At 50.0% G+C, this 23,493-nt stretch overlaps 2 protein-coding genes across 2 annotated transcripts in view; both read left to right on the top strand.

Annotated features, from left to right (window-relative positions):
* Positions 1-23,493, top strand: part of LOC126036931 (deleted in malignant brain tumors 1 protein-like) — a gene marked incomplete at its 3' end in the record, with an annotated part of 180,998 nt that overhangs the window by 21,110 nt on the left and 136,395 nt on the right. The window lies entirely within an intron of this gene.
* On the top strand, positions 4,945-5,933 carry LOC126036967 (olfactory receptor 1020-like). Its single transcript, XM_049797192.1, is given in 2 exon segments — positions 4,945-5,644; positions 5,647-5,933. Coding segments are annotated over 2 exon segments (987 nt in total).

Below are 23,493 nucleotides of genomic sequence, written 5' to 3' on the forward strand. Positions count from 1 at the left end.
CAGGGAGGAAACACAGAATGTCACCTTCACCAGCTTTTTCTTCATGGCATATATTTTCTCCCTCGTTACAATAAATTCTCAGTAGCTTGAACATCCTTGGGTAGCCAAAATACTCCTTATTGGTACTTCTCAAGAATTTTTATTCCACTTTCTCTAGGGTTAACCAACCATTTAGGAATACCACCCAGGGATATGCCCCAAGGCCGTGTGGTTATGGGTGGCAAGGCATGCAGGGGAATACAGGCAGGTACTGAGGATTGTTGTCACCTCCAAGGATCTGAGACTTCAACCCAGATGAGCGCGGGATCCTGATGAAGTGACAGAATGTTTGCAAAAAGGGTGCCCTGGTGCTGGCTATGCCAAAGAGACACAGCTTGTTGCGCTGTGCTGGGGCCTGCCCTTCGCCTACTGAGCACTATTCAGCACTGTTCAGCACCCTCAAGGAGAAGAGAGGGTCTCTGCATCTAACGACATACAAACAGACACTGTGGCTGAACCAGAGACCCAGGCCTCAACTATGCCAGTCGCCCCTATAGGCAAGAAGAAACAACGGAAGCTGAGGTCAGCTTGGCAGATATGCAAACAGATTTCAGCCATCATCCAGGAGAGCCAATTATCAGCTGGCTGCTCTGATGCTGGGATACTGGGGCCAAGGGTCGGGAATTAGAGGGTAAGGAAGCCCAGCAGCTGGGATCCCTTGCTAGGGGTAAGGCCGTTGACAAAGGGATTGGAAAAGGGGCAGCAGTCCTCAGCCTCTGGAGGCGAGTCCTGTCGAGTGTGAAGGACAGGTATCCCTTCAAGGAAGATCTTGCAAATTCCCAGACAAGTGGACCACCATTGAGGGAGGTGTCCAGTACCTGAGGGAATTAGCCATGGCGGAGGTGCATTACAGCAACCTGGACAAAAACCAGGCATCCAAAGACCTGGATGAAATCCAGTGCAAGCGGTCCATGTGGCAAAAGTTTGTATGAAATGCTCCGACGTCATATGCCAACACCCTGGCAATAATGAGCTGGAGAAACACAGAGGCACCAGCTATGGATGGTTTGGACAGACAACTCCAAGAATACAAAGATAATCTTGCTTCCTCCCTATGGGCCTGTGTGTAGGCTGTGGAGAAACTCACCCCCAAATTGTCCGAGCAATCCGAGAAGGATAGCTCTTCCTCACCCACACCAACCAAGGTCCCAGCCATTAAGAGCCAGCCTTTTTCTGTTCCAGGGAGAGGGTACCGGTGGTGCACACCACGTGCAACCCTGTGGTTCTCTCTGCATGACCGCGGGAAGGATATGAGGCAGTGGGATGGTGAACCTACCTGGAGACTAGAAATTCGGGTACAGGAACTGCAAGGAAAAACAACAGAGAGAAGGCATCCATCCAGGAAAATTACTGCTCCAAGGTCTGTGGGTCAGAGTAGAAGGGCTGATCTTGCTTTTGACATTGATGAAGGGACTTGTGCTTTGCAGTTACAAAAACCCAAGTGATGAAGACTCTGGCCAGGAATAGAGGGGCCCTGCCTTTGGCCAGGCGGAGGAAAGGGACAGCCGGGTTTACTGGGCTGTGTGGGTTCGATGGTCTGGCACATCAGCCCCACAGGAGTATAAAGCTCTTGTGGGCACCAGTGCAGAGGCTACTCTAATACCATCAGATTACAAAGGGGAGGAATCCATCTGCATTTCTGGTTTGATGGGAGGATCAATGAAGTGTCTGTGTCGGAGCCTGAGGTAAGCCTACCTGGGAAAGGTATTGTGACTGGTCTTGAGGCTCCATGTATTCTTGGCAGAGACTACCTCAGGGGAGGATACTTCAAAGGCCTAAAAGGGTACTGGTGGTCTTTGGGTATAGCTGCCTTTAGTCCAGAGAATATTAAGCAGTTGTTTAGCTTGCCCAGTCCCTCAGACGATCCTTCTGTTGTGGGGTTGCTGTGGGGTAAGGAACAGCAGGTGACATTTTCTCCCATGACTGTGCACCAGGAACAGTATCGCACCAACTGAGACTCCCTGGTTCCCATCCATAAGCTCAGTGCCTGGAGAGTCAGGGAGTGGTCAGAAAGACTCGCTCACCCTTTAATAGACCCATATGGCCGCTCTTTTCCAAAACAACCTCATAGACATCTTCCGCTTCTTCCTTGACCATCACCAACAGGATGAGGAGTGCACATGTCCAGCTTGGACTTGGACCCCCAGCACTTACATTGCAGTGCGAGGCTCCTAAGAGAAACTGTGATTCATCTCTCTTGTCTGTAGGAGCAACAGCACCAATGTCTGTGCCCACTGGGCCTCCTTCTCCTGCCTCCCCAGCCAGGGCAGAGGCAGGTGGTTCTCACAAACTGCACATCCAACAGGACTGGAAGGAGTCATGCCCACTTGCTCCCGTTGGCTAGCAAAGGAGCAAGGGAGGCCCCTGTGCACCTCTCATGCTGGAGAAGGGAATCCTCTCTGGAAGGACATAGGCACTGCTCTGCTGACTTCAGCTCCCCACAAGCCAGGCCCCTCTGCCTCAGAAGGTCTGAGCCTTTCTAATTCTATGTGAGTTGATGAAGATGCAGTCATCTGACGGGAAGTGAGGTGAATGCCATTCCCGGGGACTTTCCTGCCCTGCTCACCAAAGTCAGAGATGTCCCTGGTTCAGTTGCCCTGCCTCAGTTTACATCATATTCCCAGGGGTTCAGCACTGCCTGCGGCTGTTGACGCAGTCCCCACCACCTCAGAGCTTCCATCCCACCAGGGAGTCAATTATACTGTTTTTACTCTGCAAATCCTCAGGAGGGACACGCTGCAGCAGGAACCTTTAGAGTCTTGTTTCTGCTATAAACCCTGGGACACTTGAGAGAGCAGGGAGCCTTGAGGTGCTGCTGGAGACTCACCTTAGGAGCTGCTGGCAGAAGAGGGCAAGGGCAGAGTAAGGAATGAGCCCTGGTGCAGGGCTTGCAGTGCAGTCCAAGAAGTGAAGGACACGGTAGGGAAGAGGCAGAAGGTAAGACCCTAACCTTGGACTTCATTGCCATGATCCATTCAGAGCAGATGTCACTGCTTCATGATGAGACTGTAGGTTTGTGCTGGATGTGCCGAGGGTGAGTGAAGGCTGGGTCTTATTACTCAATCTGCTGGGTCTTTGAACAGAAGAAATGAGAGTATAGGGACCTAAGTCTTAGCCTTGTCCTTTCCTGCACGTCTTCTCACCCCAGCTCCCCGCTTTTCCTAGACACTCCTGAGCCCCTGGCACTGCACCGTGAAATCCCAGGGAGAGCCCTGGGACAGTCTCCCACCTTGGCTGGGCAGCGGGGGAGCGTTTGGGCGGGCTCTGTGGGGCCAGATAGCCTGTGCCCTTCACTTCATCATTCACAGGGCTATTTCAATTCTCTCTTGGTTTCTTTTTCTTTTTTGTTGTGGCTGGGTTTTGCTTGCTTTCTCACTCACAGAATTATGATGAAGTAGGATTTGTTCTGCAACGCTCAGCTTTCTCAGTCCCATGCAGTGGAGATGGCTGGGGGTATACATTATTCTGAGTAGCTTTTGGAAAACTCTCAGAAGAGTTCCTGTGATGATCAGCGCTGGAAGAAATGCATTCCAGCCCAAGAGGTGGTCATGAGACACTTGGAGGGAACTGCTCTTGCAGAGAGCTGTGTTTCTCGGGCATGAGGTTTCTCCAATCACATGCTGAGGCATGACCCTGACATTGTCCATGCCCCTGACCCTGATGCTGTCCCACCTCACCCCCAGGCCTCCTGGGGATGCCCTGCTCAGCGTCCTGCTTTTTCACTTGTGCCCCACAAGCACAGCTGGCCATGCTGGGGTCCTGCTGCTGGGCTGGGATTTGCAAGCAGGCAGCCTCAAAGCCCTCAGGAACCACTGCTCAGGAGGGAAAAAATGGAAAGCAGCTTTCAATCACAGAATCATGGAGCAGCTCAGCTTGGCAGCCACCCCAGCTTATCATCTAGTCCAACCGCCCCTTCTAAAAAGCAGGGTCAGCTAGAGCATGTGGCTCAGGACCATGCCCCATCAAGTTTTTAATTCCCACAAGGATGGAGCCTCCCAAACCTCTCTGGGCAACCTGTTCCAGTGTTTGACCACCCTATCTTTAAATGGAATTTCCTGTCTTTCAATGTGTCCTTTCTTCATGGCACCACTGAAAAAAGCCTGGGATTTTTCTCCTTAATCCTTCTTGTTACTCCTCCCTTCACAACTTCTCCCCTGTGGCTCGGTTACCTCAGTTACCCTTTCCCTATCTTCTTTTTGGTCCTCTCCTGGTCACTTTTTATGCTGCGTTTTGACCTACAAAGTGGGCTTTAGCATGCTCTCTGGCAGTTCCACAGCACAGTCCCTTGCTCATCTGAAGCAGTAACTCCTCATCTGGCCTTTCCCAATGGAAGAAATTGGCCTGTGTGGTGGTGGGGAAGGAGTGGGGTGGGAGTCCTTTTCCCCTCATGTCGGTGTTTGAGAGAGCTGTGGCCACTCACCCTGTGATGTGCCCATCCCTTGCTTTGGACGACGGACAGCATCTGGCATGATATTTCACACAATGGGTTTTTTTGGAGAGTGGGGGTTGTTTTTTCTGGCATGCTTTTTCTTTCCTGAGAGTGGAAGGATGTAGATCCTCAACACCTGTAACTTGTTTTCCAGGTCATACCCACAGGCATATGAAAGTTGTCTGTTTCTGTGTGAGCAAATGCACATCACAGGTTTATTCTGCAGTGAGAAAGAAGAACTTTTGTTGGGCAGCTTGCCTCTAGAGTCTCCGGTGGGTCTGCTGGGATGAGTGTTCTTAACCCATCAGGAAGAACATTTTTTTGTGCTTTCATTATACAAGAAACACGTAAATCTAATGTGAAAGGAGCAATGTCCTACACACACAAAAAAATATTGAAGGTATATGCTGAAATGTGTTTCTTTCTTGTAGCCCCTCTTTGTGGCAACTGGGGAAATAAAAGACAAACAACATTGCATGGCTGAACGGGAAAATGACAACTGGACATCATCCACAGATTTTGTGCTGCTGGGAATACGTGATGTCCCCATACTCCAGAACCTGCTCTTTCTTCTCTTGCTTATGATCTATTCAGTCACCATGGTTGGGAACATCCTCATTGTTGTGCTAGTGGTGGCAGACCGGCATCTCCACACCCCCATGTACTTCTTCCTGGGCAATTTGTCCTCCTTAGAGACCTGCTACAGCTCCACCATCCTGCCACGGTTGCTGGCCAGCTTCCTGACTGGGGACAACAGCATCTCTGCACATGGCTGCATGGCTCAGTTCTACTTCTTTGCTTCCTTTGCAACTACCGAGTGTTACCTGCTGGCAGCCATGTCCTATGATCGGTACTTGGCCATATGCCAGCCCTTGCTCTATGCAAGCCTCATGACCTGGAAGGTCTCTTTCCATCTTGCAGCTGCATCTTGGCTAGGGAGTTCACTGCTGCTGCTGGTAGTCACAGTTGTCTTCTCCCAGTTGCAGTTCTGTGGCCCCAAGTCCATTGACCACTTCTTCTGTGAGTTTTCACCATTGCTGGAGCTTGCCTGCAGTAACACCAGGGTGTTCACGCTCGTTGTGTTCATCTTCGCCTTCCTGGACCTAATCTGTCCATTCCTGTTCACGTTGGCCTCCTACATGTGCATCATAGCTGCCATCCTGAGGATCCCATCCAGCACAGACAGAAGGCCTTCTCTACCTGCTCCTCTCACCTCACCGTTGTCACTGTTTTCTATGGCACCCTCTTTGTTGTCTATCTGCTGCCCAGAACAGCCCCACTGAGGCAGCTCAACAAAGTCTTCTCCTTTTTCTACACTATCCTCACGCCCTTGGTCAATCCCCTCATCTACAGCCTGCGGAACAGGGAGGTCAGGGAGGCCCTCAGGAGAATGATCAGGAAAGCCACGACCTGCACCCACAGCTACGTTGGTGACACAGGCAAAAGACACTTCTTGTTCCTTTGAATAGGAAAGCTCTAGATACCAATGGGGTCTTCAGATGTGCACGCCACTGAGACTGCTTGTGAGGCAGCAAGGGGAAGAAAGCAAAAGGTCCTGGTAGAGAAATGTTGTTTAGAAAGCAATGCTGACAAGGTCACGGGTTTGCTTTTCCCTTGATAATAAACATCTTGGTAGGCTTACATGTGGGAACTGTTGGAAGTATCAAGGTTTTCTTTTCTGGAGGAGATAAAAAAGCGTACTTGGCCTCATACGAGAATATTTTCCAAGGGCCATCATGAGGGCATCTTTCTCACTGTGGGTTCCCAGGGTGGGAGTCATCTTCCCCTCTGGTACAAATTTCGGGAGCATGAAGCTCACATGTCAGCCATGAGTGAAGGTCTACTTTCACTGCACTGCCAAGGGAAAATGGGCCATTTCTATTGGGTGGTTCGTGGGTAACACCCACGCACCCCTCTTCCCTTGTCTGGCCAGGCCCTGTTGCAGGCATGCCTCAGAAACCAGCTGGAGACTGCAGCAGCTGAGCAGCTGAGTAAGAAGCCTTTGCTTCTCCTGCTGCAAAGGGAGGTGGAGAGGTTGGAGTAAGGGGAGCAGTTCCTCTTTCTGAGGACTAAACCAAGATCCTCACCCAGATCTCCCTCCCCCCCTCTTTTCCTCCCCTGTTCCCAGAGAAGGGAGCAAGTCCCTGCTCCAGCCATGCTCCTCTGGCTCCAGATAAAGCTCCTCTTCTCTGTTCACTCTACATCTTGGACAGACTGAGACACCCACTCCCTTGCCCCAGCCCCTTCATCCCTGGATCAGGCTTTCCACCTCGGCCCTCCTTCCCCACTAGAATTCTTTGACCCAATGTACTGGATCTGGATGGGATGATGTTAATTTTTTTCATAGCAGCCCATAAGGTGCTGGGCTTTGGATTAGTGACAAAACCAGTGCTGATAACACATCAGTGATTTTGCTGTTGCTGAAAGGTATCTGCACAACATCAAGGTCTTCTCTGTTTCTCACTCTGACCCCCAGTGAGTAGGCTGGGGGTGTGCAAGATGTCGGGAGGGGACACAGCCAGGAAAGGTGACTGGAACTGACCAAACAGATATTCCATGCCATATGGCATCATGCTCAGCAATAAAGATGGAGGAGAGGGTGTTTTCTGGGTGGGTGGCCAATGCCTGGGGACTGGCTGGGTATCGGTGTACTTGTGGAAGGTGGTGAGTGATTGCCTTTGCATCACTTATTATTTTGGCAGAGGGTGGTTTTTTTCTTTCTTCCTTCTTCCTCTTTCCTTCCCTTATTAAATTATTTTTATCTTCACCCATGACTTTCCTCACTTTTGCTCTTCCTATTCTCTGCCCCCATCCCACTGGGGTGTGGGGTGAGTAGGTGAGGAAGGAGCTGTGTGAGGCTTCACTGGCAGCCAGGGTCAACCCACTCCCCCCAACCCATGCAGGACCCAGGGCAGGGTTGGTCCTTGTGACCTGGTTCTCCTCAGGTCTCCATTTCTTCAGTGGTCTGTGAACCACTGTGAGCAGTGGGCCCACAATTTTTTTGTCTCCTTCTGGCTGACGACACACTTGCTGAAGCCCTTCTTGCAGCATCTGCATCACACAAACAGTGTCCAGCATGGGGGAAGCTCTGCTCTCACATAGGGAGAGTACAGGGACAAGGATCGGGGAAGGCTGGAAGAAGTCAGAGCAGCTCTTGAAAAGCCAAGGGGAACACATTGCTTGTGCTGGGGCTTGAACCTGTGGGTTGTCAGTCTAAGCCTCTCCCAGGTGAGCTACTTCAGCCCTGCCCCAGGAGCCCTTGCCCTGGTGCCAGCCCTGCCTGAGCGCAGCCTGGAGCGCAAGAGGTGTGCTCTGCAGGGAGGTACCTGTGACCAGTCCCAGCCCAACCCCACAGGCGGGACCTGCCTGCTCCCTGCCCAGGCCTGCCATCCTGGCTGTGCCAAGAGCCCATCCCTGGTCACCCCACCTCAGCCTGCGCCTGAAGGGCTTGCTCATCCCTCCAAGGGAGCTGGAGCTGCCTCGGGCTCAGGCCATCTTGCACACCTCTCTTGGGATTTTAAATGGCACCATCTCCTGTTCACTGCAGCCTCTGTGGACGAGCTCACGTACCCATGGTCCCACAGTGCTTGTGGGTCTCTCTCAAATATTCGCTCCAGAAGGCAACAATGTCCAGCAGGCCCTCCTCCCACGTCAACCCTCTCGCCTAGCTGAGTCCATTCCCAGAGGAAAAGACAAGTGGCAGGATCTGACTGTCCTCTTTGCAGTGCTGAGGCAGGCATTGGGAAAGCACGGTGCTTCCCCTTGCATCAGCACCTTCATCTGCCTCAGAGGTGAGTGCAAGCCAAGCAAACCCCCATGTAGATTTGACTGGGATGGAAAGGGGCAGGCACAACAAGGAAAAGGAAATGCAGAGGAAGAAACAGAAAACTAAAAAGGAAATGGAAAGTTAAAAGGGGGAACACCCCTCCCCCAGAACAAGGCTAGAAAATGCATGTGCCATGGCCTGGGAAACTAAATCCCTCCAGGACAGCAGAGGACATAATGCAGGACAAAGGCTAGGATTTTTCTAGAAACTCATACATGGCAACCAAGCACGAGATCTTGAATTCAGGATGGGAGGGGGAGTGTCATCAAGGCGATTGCTTTCATGGGTGTTGTCAGAGGTGGGAGCACACCAGTGGCGCTCTGTTTTCTCCAAGAGCCCTGGCATTCCCTTCCTGCCTCTTCCCAGACCCCTGTCTCTCCCTGTCTGCTCTGGGAAGCCCAGCTCTGCCCCTCTTTACCTGCCTGTTCCATGCACCCTCTTCAGGAGCTTTTCTCCCACCAGCTTGTCACCAGGGCTGGGCATGCTGCTCTGTGCGGCTGTCTGTCTGCATGTGTGTGAACACATGCTTTTCCCCTACAAATTGTGTCTCTCCTCTCCACCCCCTCGCCCCTCAGTAAAACCTTATTGAAAGTGAACACCATTTGGCGAGGTGGGGTAGTTTGGACAACAGAGGGAATCAACCCCGGTCCCTCATACCCCACAGCCAAGCTGTGCAGATGTGACTGGCACCAATTTGGTTTCTTCTTTCTGTGGCCACCTCCCACTCCTTCCAGCTCACATTTGGCTTCATCTCATGGGCCACGTTGTGACAGGTGCTCACTCGTTCAGGAAAGCTCACTGCATGCACGGGCAGTGCAAAGACATCTGCTTTGGTCTGCAACAAGCTCTGCCTTTACCTGGGAGGCCTTTGTACGAGCAGTAGGTGGTGTGCTGTGACCGACCTCAGTGCTACTCCGATAGCTGGCGAGAGGGAAATGGACATCTCTGTTTTCAGGGACAGTGCTCTGCACGGGGACATTGCCAAGCCCCAAAGGTGCAAGTACCTGTTGGGAATTGGCTTGATGAGATAGGACATGGGTCTATAGAAAAGTTGTGCGAGCAGAGTTCTGTGTGAAGGAATGTCAGCGTGGGCAGCAAGACTAGGCCTTGGCCGAAGACTGCTCGCCTTGCTGATATCAGGAGAAAAACAACAGCTGGTCTCGCTGTTATCAGGAGAAAGACAGGGAGGGTGTGGCCTTGGCATAACTTCACAAGTAACTTTTGAAGAAGTTCTCATGAGAAAGTTACTGAACACGCATAGCTGCCAGCCACAAGTGGGTGTGTATTAGTAATGAATAAACATTAGCAATGTACCAATCGTATGAGGACTAGTAGGCATAATTATCGCAAACTGTATAAATATGAGCTATCCGTGCAAATAAAGTTGAATCACTTCTATCCCTCATATTGGGTCGACTTATGTGCATTCCTCCGCCGCTCCAACAAGTACCCAACTGCATCTGTTTTTCATGGCTGTGTTAGCAGCAATATCATCATGGCACTACTTCAGATTTTCCTGCTGAATCCATAGGACTAGCAATATTGAGCTCTGAGAGACTTTCCAGGATCCTTCCCTGCCTGGGATCCTGGCAACATTTCCAGAATTCATCCTGGGAGCAGCAGGTCTGCAGTCAGGGACTCTCCCCTTGGATTGGGATGCCACCCTAGGTAACTCCTTGAGGGTGAGAGCCCTCATCTCATAGGTAAACGATATGCTCATTTTGAGTCATCATTTTTAAACCTTAAGAATTCTAAAGTCCGCTGTGTAGTACTAATTTCCCCTTACATCGTTGAGCTTGTGGTTCGCTAATCAGAGTTCTAAGGAACTTTTTTATCGAAGAATAAATCTGATTTTTAACACCTGCTGTGTTTGATAGTACGAGCCTCTGTAATACTCCTTCCAGTCCTGTTGGATGTGCAGTTTGTGAGAACCACCTGCCTCTGCCCTGGCTGGGGAGGCAGGAGAAGGAGGCCCAGTGGGCACAGACAGTTGTGCTGTTGCTCCTACAGACAAGAGAGATGAATCACGGTTTCTCTTAGGAGCCTCGCACTGCAATGTAAGTGCTGGGGGTCCAAGTCCAAGCTGGACATGTGCACTCCTCATCCTGTTGGTGATGGTCAAGGAAGAGGGGGAACTCTTTACCAGCACACTGTATGTCCTTTCTTTGGACATTGAATCCTTTTGAGTGTTTCTCTGCTCCACACAGATGTTGCAGGTACTCAAAGGCATCGGCAGCAGCCCCAGGAACCCACACCCGGACTATCCCATCCCATTTCTGTTTGTCGACTCCCATCTATATGGTGTTTACCCTCCACCCTTGCCCACTCATTCGGTTACCAATGAAGCCCTCCGAGGGCTGCGTCAGCTCACTGCTTTGGCAACTCAGCCGCACAGGTTGTGCTCAGGCCATTGTGCACGATGGCAATGGAGACAAGCATCTTTCCTGTGTGTGCCTCCCACCCAGCTGTCTCGTGTGATGGAAAGTACACCTGACGAACTACCGGCCTGAGAAAGTGGCATCTGCTCCCACTGAACAAACCAGGTCCTCTGACCATATGATATATGGAAAGGAGTAAAAGTTTTATTTAATCTCAGCTGTATTTTTTATTTAAGGTACTACTTTTAACTCGGGCATTAATTTAAGGTGCCACTTATAGTCTTTGAATGTACCAGTATTCTTTGGCTGGCTATAACAAAAATATGTGTACCCCAGTACACAGCCACACACCCAGGTGGGCCCCCTCCCCAGGACCCCCACTGCTTTCTGTGCACCACCATACGAGCTCATGTACCCCATTTCTCCCAGAGGCACCTTCCCCAAGGATTCCATTGCTTTCCCCTGCCTCCCAGAACAACCCAGTTCACCCAAGCATGTCGCTAATCCTCCCTTTCGCCCCAGGATCTTCTGACCGAACAGGAATTAAGACTTCTTCTGCAGCGGAGAAGCGTGCCTGTAGCTGCTGCTGTCCAGGTGAGCAACATCAGGGCGTCTGCAGCCCCACAAAGGATCCTGGGCCCCGGTGGATCCCTGAGCCCTCTGGGGTGGGCAGACCTTGGGTATGCAGAGGGAAAGAGAGGGGACTGTCCCTGATGCATGTCCCAGGGTGAGCTGCACAGAGCTGCCCCCATGCCTTTCCTTGCATGCAGTAGGGCTCTATGGAGCCAGAAGGTCACTGTGCAGGCCAGGCAGGGGGGCTGTGCCATACACACCCCCCAGGATCACTGTGAGGTCTGGGCAGGCTTCTGGGAGATATAGGGGCATCCTGGGGTAGATAGGGGGCTCTGGGTGCCATCTGGATCTCAGGTGAGCCAAGTCCTGTCCTGGGTAGACAGAGGGCTCCAGTTCCCTTCTCCTTCCCCAGGTCTCTGCAGAGAGAGGTGGTGGGGACAAGGCCCCTCTCATGTCCCAGCAGACACTGGGGGGGGGGGTGTGTGCGTCACAATTTGGGCTCTCTCTTGCAGGTCCTCAAGTGATGGTGACAGCCCTGTCCTGTCCCCCTCCAGCGGCATGAGGAGATGATCATCCCTGGATGACCCCACCTGATCCCCTGGGAGCCCTGGGCCATTTCCCTCTCATGATCAATAAACCCCTTCAGCAAAGCTACGCTCTGTGTGTGCGTGTGTGTGTGTGTGTGTGTGTGTGCCTGCATCCATGTCCCGTCTACTTGCCCAGTGCCCAGATGCCTGGGTCCTCTCTGGCTGGACCACCACGATGAGCAGAGGGGCTGAGGGAGCGGGGGCACCTGGGGTGTCCCCTTCCCACCCACCATGTGCCCCCAGATAAGGGCAACCTGGACTGTCCCCCCAGGAGGCTGGGAGAGGTGAGGGGGAGACGATGCCAACTCTTGGGGCAGCCGGTGTTTTGGAGGCACAGAGGGAAAGAGGTTCTTACCAGGGCTCTAGTGAGTGATACCAAAAAGCCGGTCGAAGACACCATCCAAGACTCATTTTGGAGTTTTAGAAAGCAGGCATTCTTTATTGCAGCACTGGATGCATGGGGGATAGTTCCACCTAGCGTGCATCCCACAGCTTTAGCACTAACAGGTTATATAGAATAACTAATTGCATATTAATCAGATTAGTATGCATTTACATAAAAATTATTGCAACTGATTATCTTAGTACTGCCTATATCCGATCACGTGCCGTGAAGGATCCCTTTGAGTCGAAGGGCTGCTTTTGCGACCACCGACCCATTTGAAGTTCTTGCTGGCTGTCCTTGAAGTCTTTATTCCTGTCCTTGTTCTTTGATCTTGAAGCTTAAGGCAGCATCAATCACATGTGGTCAGTCTCAACATTGTTCTCATCTAGTGTCCAGGAACATCTAGTCCAAAGAGCAAAGAACTGCAAAACTTAAGAGTAACTACCTCTACTAGTTAATTGCTTGGCTATACTTTTGTCTGTTGTTTCAATCATAGTGTTAGTGTAAGATTTCTAATAATTATTTACCAAATCACACTTTTACAGTCACCTAGCAGCAAAGCAGTTTCCACGGCTGGTGCAAAATATGGAAACCATCAAAATATTTAGACATACCATACAGAATGTATGCACAGTTTGGTGTCGGGGCAGGAGAGGATCATGAGCAGGCAGCCTGGACCCCTGGGTCCTCTGCCCTGCTCTGGGAGGGGTGGCGGTTCCCTGCCTCATGGTCTCAGCAGTCCTGGGTTCACAGGAGGTTTCAGAGCCTCATGCTGGACCCAAGTGCCTTCCTGGACCCCCAGCCCACAGCCTTCCCTGGGGCACCCCCCATCACAGGCTAGGAGGGCAGGTCATTGTGAGAGACTGTCATCTCGAGGCATTTGTCTCAAAAATTGTTTGCTGTGAGAGGCTGAACTGTGAACTATTTATCTTGAGCCATTTGTCTCTGGGATGGCTTGTTTAAGCAGGATACTCCTCTGGCCCATAAGGACGATAACCAGGCCACTGAGGCATCCAGGGGAAGAGGCAGGCTGGAGCTGGTGAAGCATGCAGGAATGTGGAGACTACCATTGTCATGGAAGCTGTAGTCTTTGAGAAAACATACTGGTTTCTGGTGTCGATCACCCAAAGATCATGTGATAGACGAAACCTGCAGCATGCTAACAGTACGTATGTGCATGCATTAGGCTATGCCGTATAAAAAAAGACATGGACACAGGCCATGGCGTGCACCCATAACTGAAGAATTGAAGACTGAGGACCAACGGGACGCTGCTTGATCCATGGTGGTGACTATTCTTGCAACTCTATCCCGACTGCTTGTTTGATTTCTGCCTTTTCCTTCCATTCTATCCTATTGCTACTATTTTCTACGTTTGCTACTTTTGATAATAAAAGCTGTTTTGGGTATACGGCATTTGACCTCATTTGTGTCTTAATCTGGCTCTTGGGATCATATTGAAACTTTCCCTGACATTGGATCAGGACAGTCATGGGCTCCAGATGCTCAATGCACCTCCCCTCCACCTTGCATGGCCGAGCTGTGCAGGACTTTGTGTTCATGATGTCCTGGGGGCTGTTCATGGCTGTGGTTTTGTCTCTCCAGGCATACACTGAATTACCACTGACTTTTACATTAGGATCTTTTCCCCCACGCCACTGCATGTGATGGTCTTAAGGGTCTTTTCCAACCTCAATGATTCCTTGATTCTCTGATTCTATGATTTCCTGTGATGTGCAGAAAACAGACTCCACAATCAGTGAGATTGTGAAGTAGGTATGTTCATTCAGCGCTGGGCAGCACGGGGGGTAGTCCCACCAAAGTCGTGCACGCCCGGCTCGGCAGTTCTCCTCAAGTTTATACAGTCAAGTGTTACATATACATGGAGTTTCACAATACGCCCATACATAGGCATGATCTATCTCCGCTTCATTTTCAAATTAGTTCCAAAAAGTCACAAGACTGGTCTTGGCTGGTTTTTGGGGTCGACTGCTGCTTCTTCTCAGGGACTATCTCCTGCCCCAGCCAGCCTCAACAATGCAAACGTTAATCATCACTTCTCATCCTCTCGCCATGTCTACCTCTACTGAATTTTCTTTAACTTCATTATAAGCTAGATAATTACTAAACAGTTCCTAGCTACATCCATATATCTACTATATCTACTAAGGTTCCTTTGGGTCCCTGTCTCACTGTGGCTTGTCCCTGGGCTGTGGGGTCAGGGCAGGAGCTGTCAACTGGGAAACCAATAGAAAAAAGGGAAACCAGCAACCAAAATTTATCAAGACACAGGCCTGGCAGAGCAAACTTGGAGGCAACGGCATGAAGCAAACTTCACTGCTCACAGTAGTTGATGGGCCATCGAGAAACCAGCGGCACCACTTCCAGGAGGATCCGCCTGGACTCTGCAAGACTGGAGCAGGCTCTGATGTGGCTGGTATAAAACCAAAGGCTGAGAAGAAAGGAGATGAATGTGTTATTTATGGCCAGAAGATGTGGACCACCAACGGTGGGAAAGCAAACCGCTGTGTCGACTTTTTCTCGCATTACATTTTCTGTTCTTCTCTTCTATACCGTGTGTCCCCAAGTTAGATACTAGTGTGTCTTTAAAGATCTGTTGCCAATCTGAATATTCATTAGGTTTCACCACACTACCCTTCAGTCGGTGATGATACAAATATTCTGATAAGTTAAAATTTTATATGAGTTGGGTTTGATCAAAAGGTAAAGAGTGTAGAATATAGGGGTTTGAAGCTCGCAATGTAGTAGTCGAAACTTAAGAACATACAAAATGTGCTGTATACAATCATAAAAGAATAAGTATTGTCTAACATTAGTTAACCATAGAAACTTTGACCGATTTGTTAGTTTGTAGTGTTTTGTCCTAAGAAACTGAGAGAGATCGTTATGGACCTTAGTTCTGTTGCTTAGAAACCCCACTTTGATCAAGATTCCAGTTAGTGGAACTAAGTAAGATTAACCAATGATTGTTGTAGTATAAGAATATTGATAAGGTGGTGTGACTGAGGGCCAATCACTAGAAACGTTAAATTCAAGAATTAACATTGAATGTTCTTTTTACGTAATCTAATACATGATGGCAAAAATCGGACTACACAGAATCACATAAGAGAGGTCAACTATTGGACAAAGTGAGGAAGACTATGGAAGACCACCAGAGGGCTTCTGAAGACCACCAAAGACTTCACCACGCCTGTGTAAAGGGACATTTACATATGCTAATGATTTATCTGACAGTTGATGATTATGTATAACATTTCCCAGAAATTTAGTGAATATGTATAACAGGTGTGTATTTAACCTGCATGGTTAAACCAGACAGGTGCACACACTAGGTGGAGTGATCCCCTGTGTGTCCAGCTGACGTGTGGGAAACAGACTCCACAGTCAGTGAGATTGTAAAGTAGGTATGTTCATTCAGCGCTGGGCAGCACGGAGGGTAGTCCCGCCAAACTCGTGCGCGCCCGACTCGGCAGTTCGCCTCAAGTTTATACAGTCAGGTATTACATATTCACAATATGCCTATACCTATACATGACCTATCCCCGCTTCATATTAAAATTAGCTCCGAGAGGTCATTTCCATAGTCTCCTCCCAACTGCGCCTGTGCAGGGCCTCTTTGTGGTGGTCGTCTGGTGGTCGCAGAGATGAAGAAAGATGACTTCTCTTTGTCACTGCTAGTAACCTCTTTCCTTGCGCAGGCTCAGTGAATTTTTGGTATCCACCCAAGCCGCAAGACCAGTCTTAGCTGGCTCTTGGGGCCTGCTCCTGCTTCTTACCAAGGACTGTCTCTACCTCATTGGCTGGTTCTTGGGATCAGCTCTTCTTATCAAGGACTGTCTCTACCTCAGCTAATTTCAGCAATGTAAGCACTAAACATCATCTTTCACGCCCCGTTATTATGTGTACTGAGATTCTTTTGACTCCCCTTCTCTCAGTGTATTTAGTTTCTCAAGTCTTTCATATACTTACACCTGGCCTGATACAATGACCATTTCTGAAAGTCATCTTTTCAGATGCAAACTGCCTAGGCAAAGGCCCTTTCCATGATGCTCTACTTGTCTCCTTCTCTTACTCTTTGTTCAAGATACCTCTCCCCTATGCAGCTGCTTTGAGCTTCAGGGAGTTACAAGCTTGCCTGTCCTCCAGTAGACTAATTGCCTCTTTAGGCAGTTCTTTACTTGTGTTTATCTCTAACTTTTTAGTATCTGTCACAAACATTTCTCATAAGACTATCCCTTGTAGAAAGGCAGCCTCATTAGGGGCAGCTTGTACTTCACATGTGGTTGAGCAGTGTGACTTATTGTTTACGAAACTTGAAAATGATTGTCTTTGCTTTGCTTGCAAATAGGAAAAAATCTTCTGGGCCTGTGTGCAGCCAGTTCTCTAAGGAGAGCGGGGGGGAGATGATGCAATGGAGCTGTAACCTCCAGCTGTAGAGATCAGTGGAGAAGTCTGAGGCAAGGAACAGAGATGTAAGCCCCCAGGTGGCCAATGTCAGAAGTGCTGAGGTTTGAGAGATGAGGAGCAAGGGTGTCCATACAGTGTCAGACCTCAAGAGACTGCCTTTAATAGCTGTCCAGACCTCCAGAACAGACACTATGGATCATTATCACTTGGAGAATGCTTCTATCACCTCTTGTCTGTACTGAAAAGTAAGAAAAATGATCCTTTAAAAGAAAGAAGTCATGGGTATAGGTGCACTTTGAAATCTTCCTCCTTAACTACACTATGAAGTTTTTCTAATTAGCTGTACAAGTCTTGAAGACTTGAAGAAAATTGCAGGAAGAAAAATGGCTTCCTAGAGCTTTGTGTATTGTAATGAGCCCCATGGTGTGTTTGACACTCAGCACATGAAGCTCAGCTACTGAGAGCAGACTGAAATAAACTTCTCAAGAAGTCAAAGTCAGAAGCAAAGTACCTTGAAGCATTAATGGGCCCCACTGAGGGCCATTCCTGGCAAAGCCTCCCCAGGGACTCGTTAGAGCAGATAACTGGAGTCTGTGATTGCAGGTAGGCAAAAGCACTGTGCAGGTGGCTGTAATGCTGAGAAAACCCTTGCTTTGTTTTATGCAGCAGAAAGGTCAAGCCCTGATCCCCAGGCCCTGGGAAGGCAGAACCTGTCCCTCATGCATGGCTCAGGCCTCTTCCTGGGTCAGCAGGATGTGAGGGTGAGCAATGTCAAGCGTAGGGAAACTGTGCAACACCTCCCGGCCTCCCCAAGCAGAAGTGAGGAAGAAATTAAGTCCAGAGCCTCAAAACCAGTTTTGGCTGGTAGGCCTTGTTGGCCTCAGAGGCATCTGACAAAGCCAAGACAACAAATCCCTTGGACCTGTTCTGCCTTTCAGCCTTGCCAGAGCACTTGGCCATCTCTACTGCAGGCTGTCATAACCTGTCCCATGCCTTACCTCCTTCCCTTCAGGCTGTTGACGTCCATCTTGCTTTCCCACCTAGCTCTCAGCCCAGCATTTCTGTTCCTTCACTGATGTCTCTGCAGCCTGGCTGGATTTTCCTTGAAACACAACGCCATGGGCTGATCCGGGCTCTCTCTGGGTGACCTCTTGCACCACAAGGCTACCCTTTGAGTGACATTTCTTTCTCAACACACCCAGTCTGATCCTTCCAAGCTGCACTTTGTGCAGGTTTCCTTCTCTTCCCACTACCAAGAAATGCTCCATCCCCTTTGAAGCCACCCTTCAAGCAGGTGCACTCTACTACCATCGTGCCCTGAGCCTCCACTTCACCAGGCTAAAGAAGCCCAAGCCCCTCAGCCTCTCCAAAGAGGCCCCAATACCCGTCCTGGCAGATGTCCTCTGGGACCACTCCAATTCTTCCCTGCTCCTCCAGAAAGGGGAACCCCACACCCAGACACACTAGTCCAGATGTGGCCACACCAGTGCCGAGGCCAGAGGGATGAGAACAGCCTTGTCTGGATGGCCATGTCTCTCATAATACAGCCCTGTATGTAGTTGGCTTTATTCACTGTTTGTAGTGTTTGCTGTATCAAATGGCATTTTAAATGCTACTGCACTGAGGCTGCGTGCCTCTCTTACTGGGGACGTAATAAACCAGAACCTCCAGGTACAGAACAACAACCAAGACACATGTCTGCTGCTGGCTATCAGATTCTCGGGCAGAAGTGATGTCATAGCCGACATGCCAGCCATGTGTCTGCTGATGGCAAATGACCCCCAGAGATTGGAGTTTCCAATGACCTCACGCTCGTCTTCATGGCCATGTGCCTCCTGCTGGCCTATGAGCTTCTCAGACATAATTAGTGTCAGAGTGATAGCCTAACCCATCAGCCTTCTTGTGGCATGTGAGCTGACCAGCCAGAAGTAAACTCACCATGATCTTCCAAGCCATGTGCCTGCTGCTGTCCCATCATGTACTCAGGCAGAAGAGGTGTGAGAACCCATATGCGAGCCCTCTTCCTGGATGGGCCTACCAGGTGATTAGGGAAAGGGATTCTCCCAATCAACACGCTTTTGCTGGCCTGGCAGATGTGAGCATAAAAGCAGATATCCCAGCCATGAGTCAAGGGCTGACCTATCAGCTCCTTCAGAAAGAAATGACCTCACAGTCCCTTTCCCAGCCATGGTCCTGCTGCTGGCGTATCAACTCCAAGGACAGAAGGGACCTCCCAGCCACCTCCCCAGCCTTGTGCCACCTGCTGTCCCATGAGATCCTGAGGCAGAGCTGACCTCACCATAGCATTCCCACCCATCTCCTCCTTGTGGCCTATGAGCTCATCAGATACAGGTCACCTCACATTCTTCTCCCAATGCCATGCGACTGTTCTGGGGCCTCGCAATCCCTGCCCCAGTCCCAGGGTCCATACAGCTTAAGTAAGGTTGAGGAGAGGTGACCAAGATGAGGGGACTAGAGCATGGGAAAGAGAGCTTCAGGGATTCGGTGTTGAGGTTGGAGTTTAGGGATTAGAGCTCACCTTTCAGGGTTGGGGATTAGGCAAAGGCTTCGGGAGAGAGTTTGGTGTTCTGCTGAGGTTCCCTGGCTAGTGTTTAAGGTGTGGGCTAGCATGGTGGGTTAGGGTTTTGTTTAGGGCTGGGGTGAGGGCGAGGATTAAGGCCAACATGTTAATACTAGAGGTAGAGGCTAGGGACGAGGTTGAGCAACCGGGTAAGTGTAAGGGAAAGGGGATATGGGTTTGGGATTTGGTTTAGATGTAAGGTTTGTTTTTAGGGATAGCCTAAACTCTGTTAGATTGCTAAGAGTGGATTACTGTCAGGGGGAGGAGTATTTAGGGGTAGCGTTAGGCTTAAGCTTACTAGTTAGAGATAGTGCAAGGGCTTAACAAGAATGTATTCAGAGTCAGTGTTTTCACAGCAACGTCCCCTTAACCCATTTTACCTCTTCAAAATCTTTTGTGTCTGTTGGTCAAGCCCCTCTTCCCTCCCCCAAATCTCCCATTTCTTTTGCCCAGGCTGCTCCTGACCTCCCCAAATGTGTCACCTTGTTGAGGACGGCTTCCTCATGACCTTCATGACCTCAGAGTATCTCTCTCTCTTCTGCTGCTGACCAGTGAGAAGTGACCTCACAGCCACCATCCAAGGGGACGTACTGTCTGCTGTGCTTGAGAGGCCTCTTCACAGCCTACCCAGCAGCACTGGAGGAAGGTGATGCCCTGCACCACCCCAGAGGTTCCCTGCCTGCAAACGCACACGTACATCCGAAGGATTCCTGAACCACTTTTCCCACAGGGGTGCTTCAGCTACCACAGGGCAGCTTGTAAGCCATGGCCACCTCTGTGCAGGCAACTGAATCAAGATCAGAATTTAAGTTTTAGAAAAATGTTGAAGCCTATGCAGAAATGGAAAGCTATCTAATAGCACAGAAAGTGTTAATTTCCATCTTTTAATGATTGTTTATTAAATTTTGCTGATCATGGAGGGTTGCTGCTAGGATCTGGCTCGTCAGAGGAGTATGTACCACTGATGGAATTTGATCCTGATCGTCCAGCCAACTTCCCATGCACTGCATCTTCCACGTCTTCATGCAGATGTCAACAATCCGCTCTAAGGAGACTATGGGAAACCACATCCAAGGACTTGCAAAAGTCCAGGTACACAGCATGCCTTTCTTTCCCCTCCCACATGGGTTCAGCAATCCTTTTCTTGTCCTTCAAGCGATGGAGATGGCTGCAAGAGCACTTTCCCATCACCTTGCCAGGGACTGAGGTGAAGGTGGCCAACCTGTAACACTCCCCATCCACCTTCTTGCCCTTCTTGAAGATGGGTTTGAGATTTACCTTTTCTGATGATCCTGGAACCATCCTGATGTCTCTGCCCCTTCCAAGATATTTGAGAGAGGCCTCGTGATGACACCAGCCAGCTCCACCAGCACCTCTCTGCTGTGTCACACACTAAGAGCCATCTTCCTATTCCACACTTGCAGGGGAGTGCCCGGGACACTGCACATGCCAGTCCAGGTCCTCTGGGCTGGTTCAAAAGAGAACCAGAAGCAATCTCTTCCTGCAGGCCCATAGCTCCGATGGGCTCTCCATGCAAATCTCAGCTTCCCTGAGCATTTTTCTCAGTGTCCCCCTCCCCCAATGTTTAAAGTCCAGAGGCTGTAGATAGGAGGATGTCGTGGTTTAACCCCAGCCAGCAACTAAGCACCACGCAGCTGCTCACTCACTCCCCCCCCCATCCAGTGGGATGGGGGAGAAAATCAGGAAAATGAAGTAAAACTCCTGGGTTGAGATAAGAACAGTTTAATAGAACAGAAAAGAAGAAACTAATAATGATAATGATAACACTAACAAATGACAACAGTAGTAATAAAAGGATTGGAATGTACAAATGATGCACAGGGCAATTGCTCACCACCCACCCACTGACACCCAGCTAGTCCCCGAGCGGCAATTCCCTGCCCCCCCTTCCCAGTTCCTATACTAGATGGGATGTCCCATGGTATGGAATACCCCGTTGGCCACTTTGAGTCAGCTGCCCTGGCTGTGTCCTGTGCCAACTTCTTGTGCCCCTCCAGCTTTCTCGCTGGCTGGGCATGAGAAGCTGAAAAATCCTTGACTGTAGTCTAAACACTACTTAGCAACAACTAAAAACATCAGTGTGTTATCAACATTCTTCCCATACTGACCTCAAAACATAGCACTGTACCAGCTACTAGGAAGACAGTTAACTCTATCCCAGCTGAAACCAGGACATGGGCAAGGCTAACCCACTACAGGACAGCAACCTCAGGACTGCTGTGTCCAGTATGGGGCTCACCAGCACAAGGAAGACCCCGACAGACTGGAGAGAAAGTTGCAGAGGCCCTGAAGGATGGCTGGGGCCTGGAGCACATTGTGCACAAGGAGGGGCTGAGAAAGCTGGGGTTTGGAAGAATCCCTCAGAGCCAAACACTGGAGCAAGGACCCAGGCCAGGTGGTGAGATCTCTGTCAGTGGAGATTTTCAAAATCTGTTGAAACAAGCACATGATCTAACTGGAGGTGCCTGAGAATGGGCTTGGCTGAGAGTCTGGCTGTGGCAAGAGCTATGGGACTTGATGTGTAATGAGTGTTGGTAGGAAACTGGTTCCCTTTGTATTAGTAATGGCAGTAGAGCTGGGTATCCTAGAGACCTGGAGGAAGACAGGGGTGACCATGCAGCAAAGGTCCTTCCTCAGGGTTGGGCTGTATGGCCACTCAGTCTCTGGCTCTTCTGTGTTCATATTATAGGCAATCAATTCTAGTCCTCTTCCCCCGCAGTGATGGGACTTAACTCTAGAAGGTTCATGCTTCCTTCAGGATCCTGAGGCCCATCCAAGTTGGGGAGTGAAGGAGGGGAAGAGAGCAAGGTCAGCTCGTGGGGCATGACTAGGCACAGCCACCCTCAGCAGTGAGCATTAACCATCTCCTAGGCATGCACACAACATGGAAAAATTCTCGTTCATCCCTGACTTGCAGAAGAGGGGTTTTCCTTTCTGACACCTTCCCAGGACACACCTCCTCCTCTTCCCCATCCACAGACATCCACCGCTTGCCATTTCTGGGCTCAGATACGGTTTCAGGATTTGCTAAAGCCATCAGCCACCTCCTTGTTTCTCACTGACATCCCTCAACCCTCTCTCTGAGCCCTACACATGGCCAATCAATCAGTGCTGCTCAGAGCTGCTCGCTCTTCAGCAGAGGCCTTGAGATTCCTGCATATTCCTGGTGCTTATTAACTATCTTCCTGGCTCTCTCCAGAGCTCATGACAAAAGTTGTTGTCTACAACAAGGCCTTTATGACCATCTTTTATGAAATCATTTTCTTGTAAGATCTTCTCTGCAGAAAGAATGGCCACAGAAAAGCACCAAGCACACCACAACAGAGTCTGAATGAAGTGCCAGTGTGATGGGTTGACCCTGGCTGGATGCCAGGTGCCCACCAAAGCCATTCTATCACTCCCCCATCCTCAGCTGGACAGGAGAGAGAAAAATATAAAAAAAGCTTGCAGGTCGAGTTAAGGACAGGAGAGATCATTCACTAATTACCGTCACGGGCAAAACAGACTCAGCTTGGGGAAAATTAACTCAATGTATTACAAATCAACCAGAATAAGGTAATGAGAAATAAAACGAAATCTCAGAACTCCTTCCCTCCACCTCTCCCTTTTTCCCGGGCACAACTTCACTCCTCGATTTCTTCACCAAGCCCCCCCAGCGGCACAAGGGGGACAGGGATGGGGTTTACGGTCATCACACGTTATTTTCTGCTGCTTCACTCCTCCTCAGGGGGAGGGCTCATCACACTCTTCCCCTGCTCCAGTGTGGGGTCCCTCCCATGGGAGACAGTCCTCCACGAACTTCTCCAACGTGGGTCCTTCCCACGGGCTGCAGTTCTCACGAACTGCTCCAGCATGGGTCCTTTCCATGGTGTGCAGTCCTTCAGGAGCACACTGCTCCAGCGTGGGTCCCCCACGGGGTCACAAGGCCTGCCAGAAAACCTGCTCCTGGTAGCAGAGGATGGTTTTGATCCATTGACCTCTGGGTTATGGGCACAGACCCATCACATGCCAGTAAGAACCAGGTGAGTAACACCCAAGGCTCTGGCTTCCTGGCAAGGAGTCTCTCCTGTTTATCACCTTTTCTCATGAAAGGAGCAGGAAAACTGTCCATCCCATGGAGCTCTGCTGAAGGAAGATGGAGCTGTACATTGTGTGAGGTGATGCAAGCAGAATCAGCAGGTAGAGAGGAATCCTGTAGAGAAGGCATTTTGAGGGAGCACCCTGACTTCACCCAGATAAAAAA

The sequence above is a fragment of the Accipiter gentilis genome, unplaced genomic scaffold (genome assembly GCF_929443795.1).
Source record: "Accipiter gentilis unplaced genomic scaffold, bAccGen1.1, whole genome shotgun sequence".
In the NCBI taxonomy this organism is placed as follows: Eukaryota; Metazoa; Chordata; class Aves; order Accipitriformes; family Accipitridae; genus Astur; species Astur gentilis.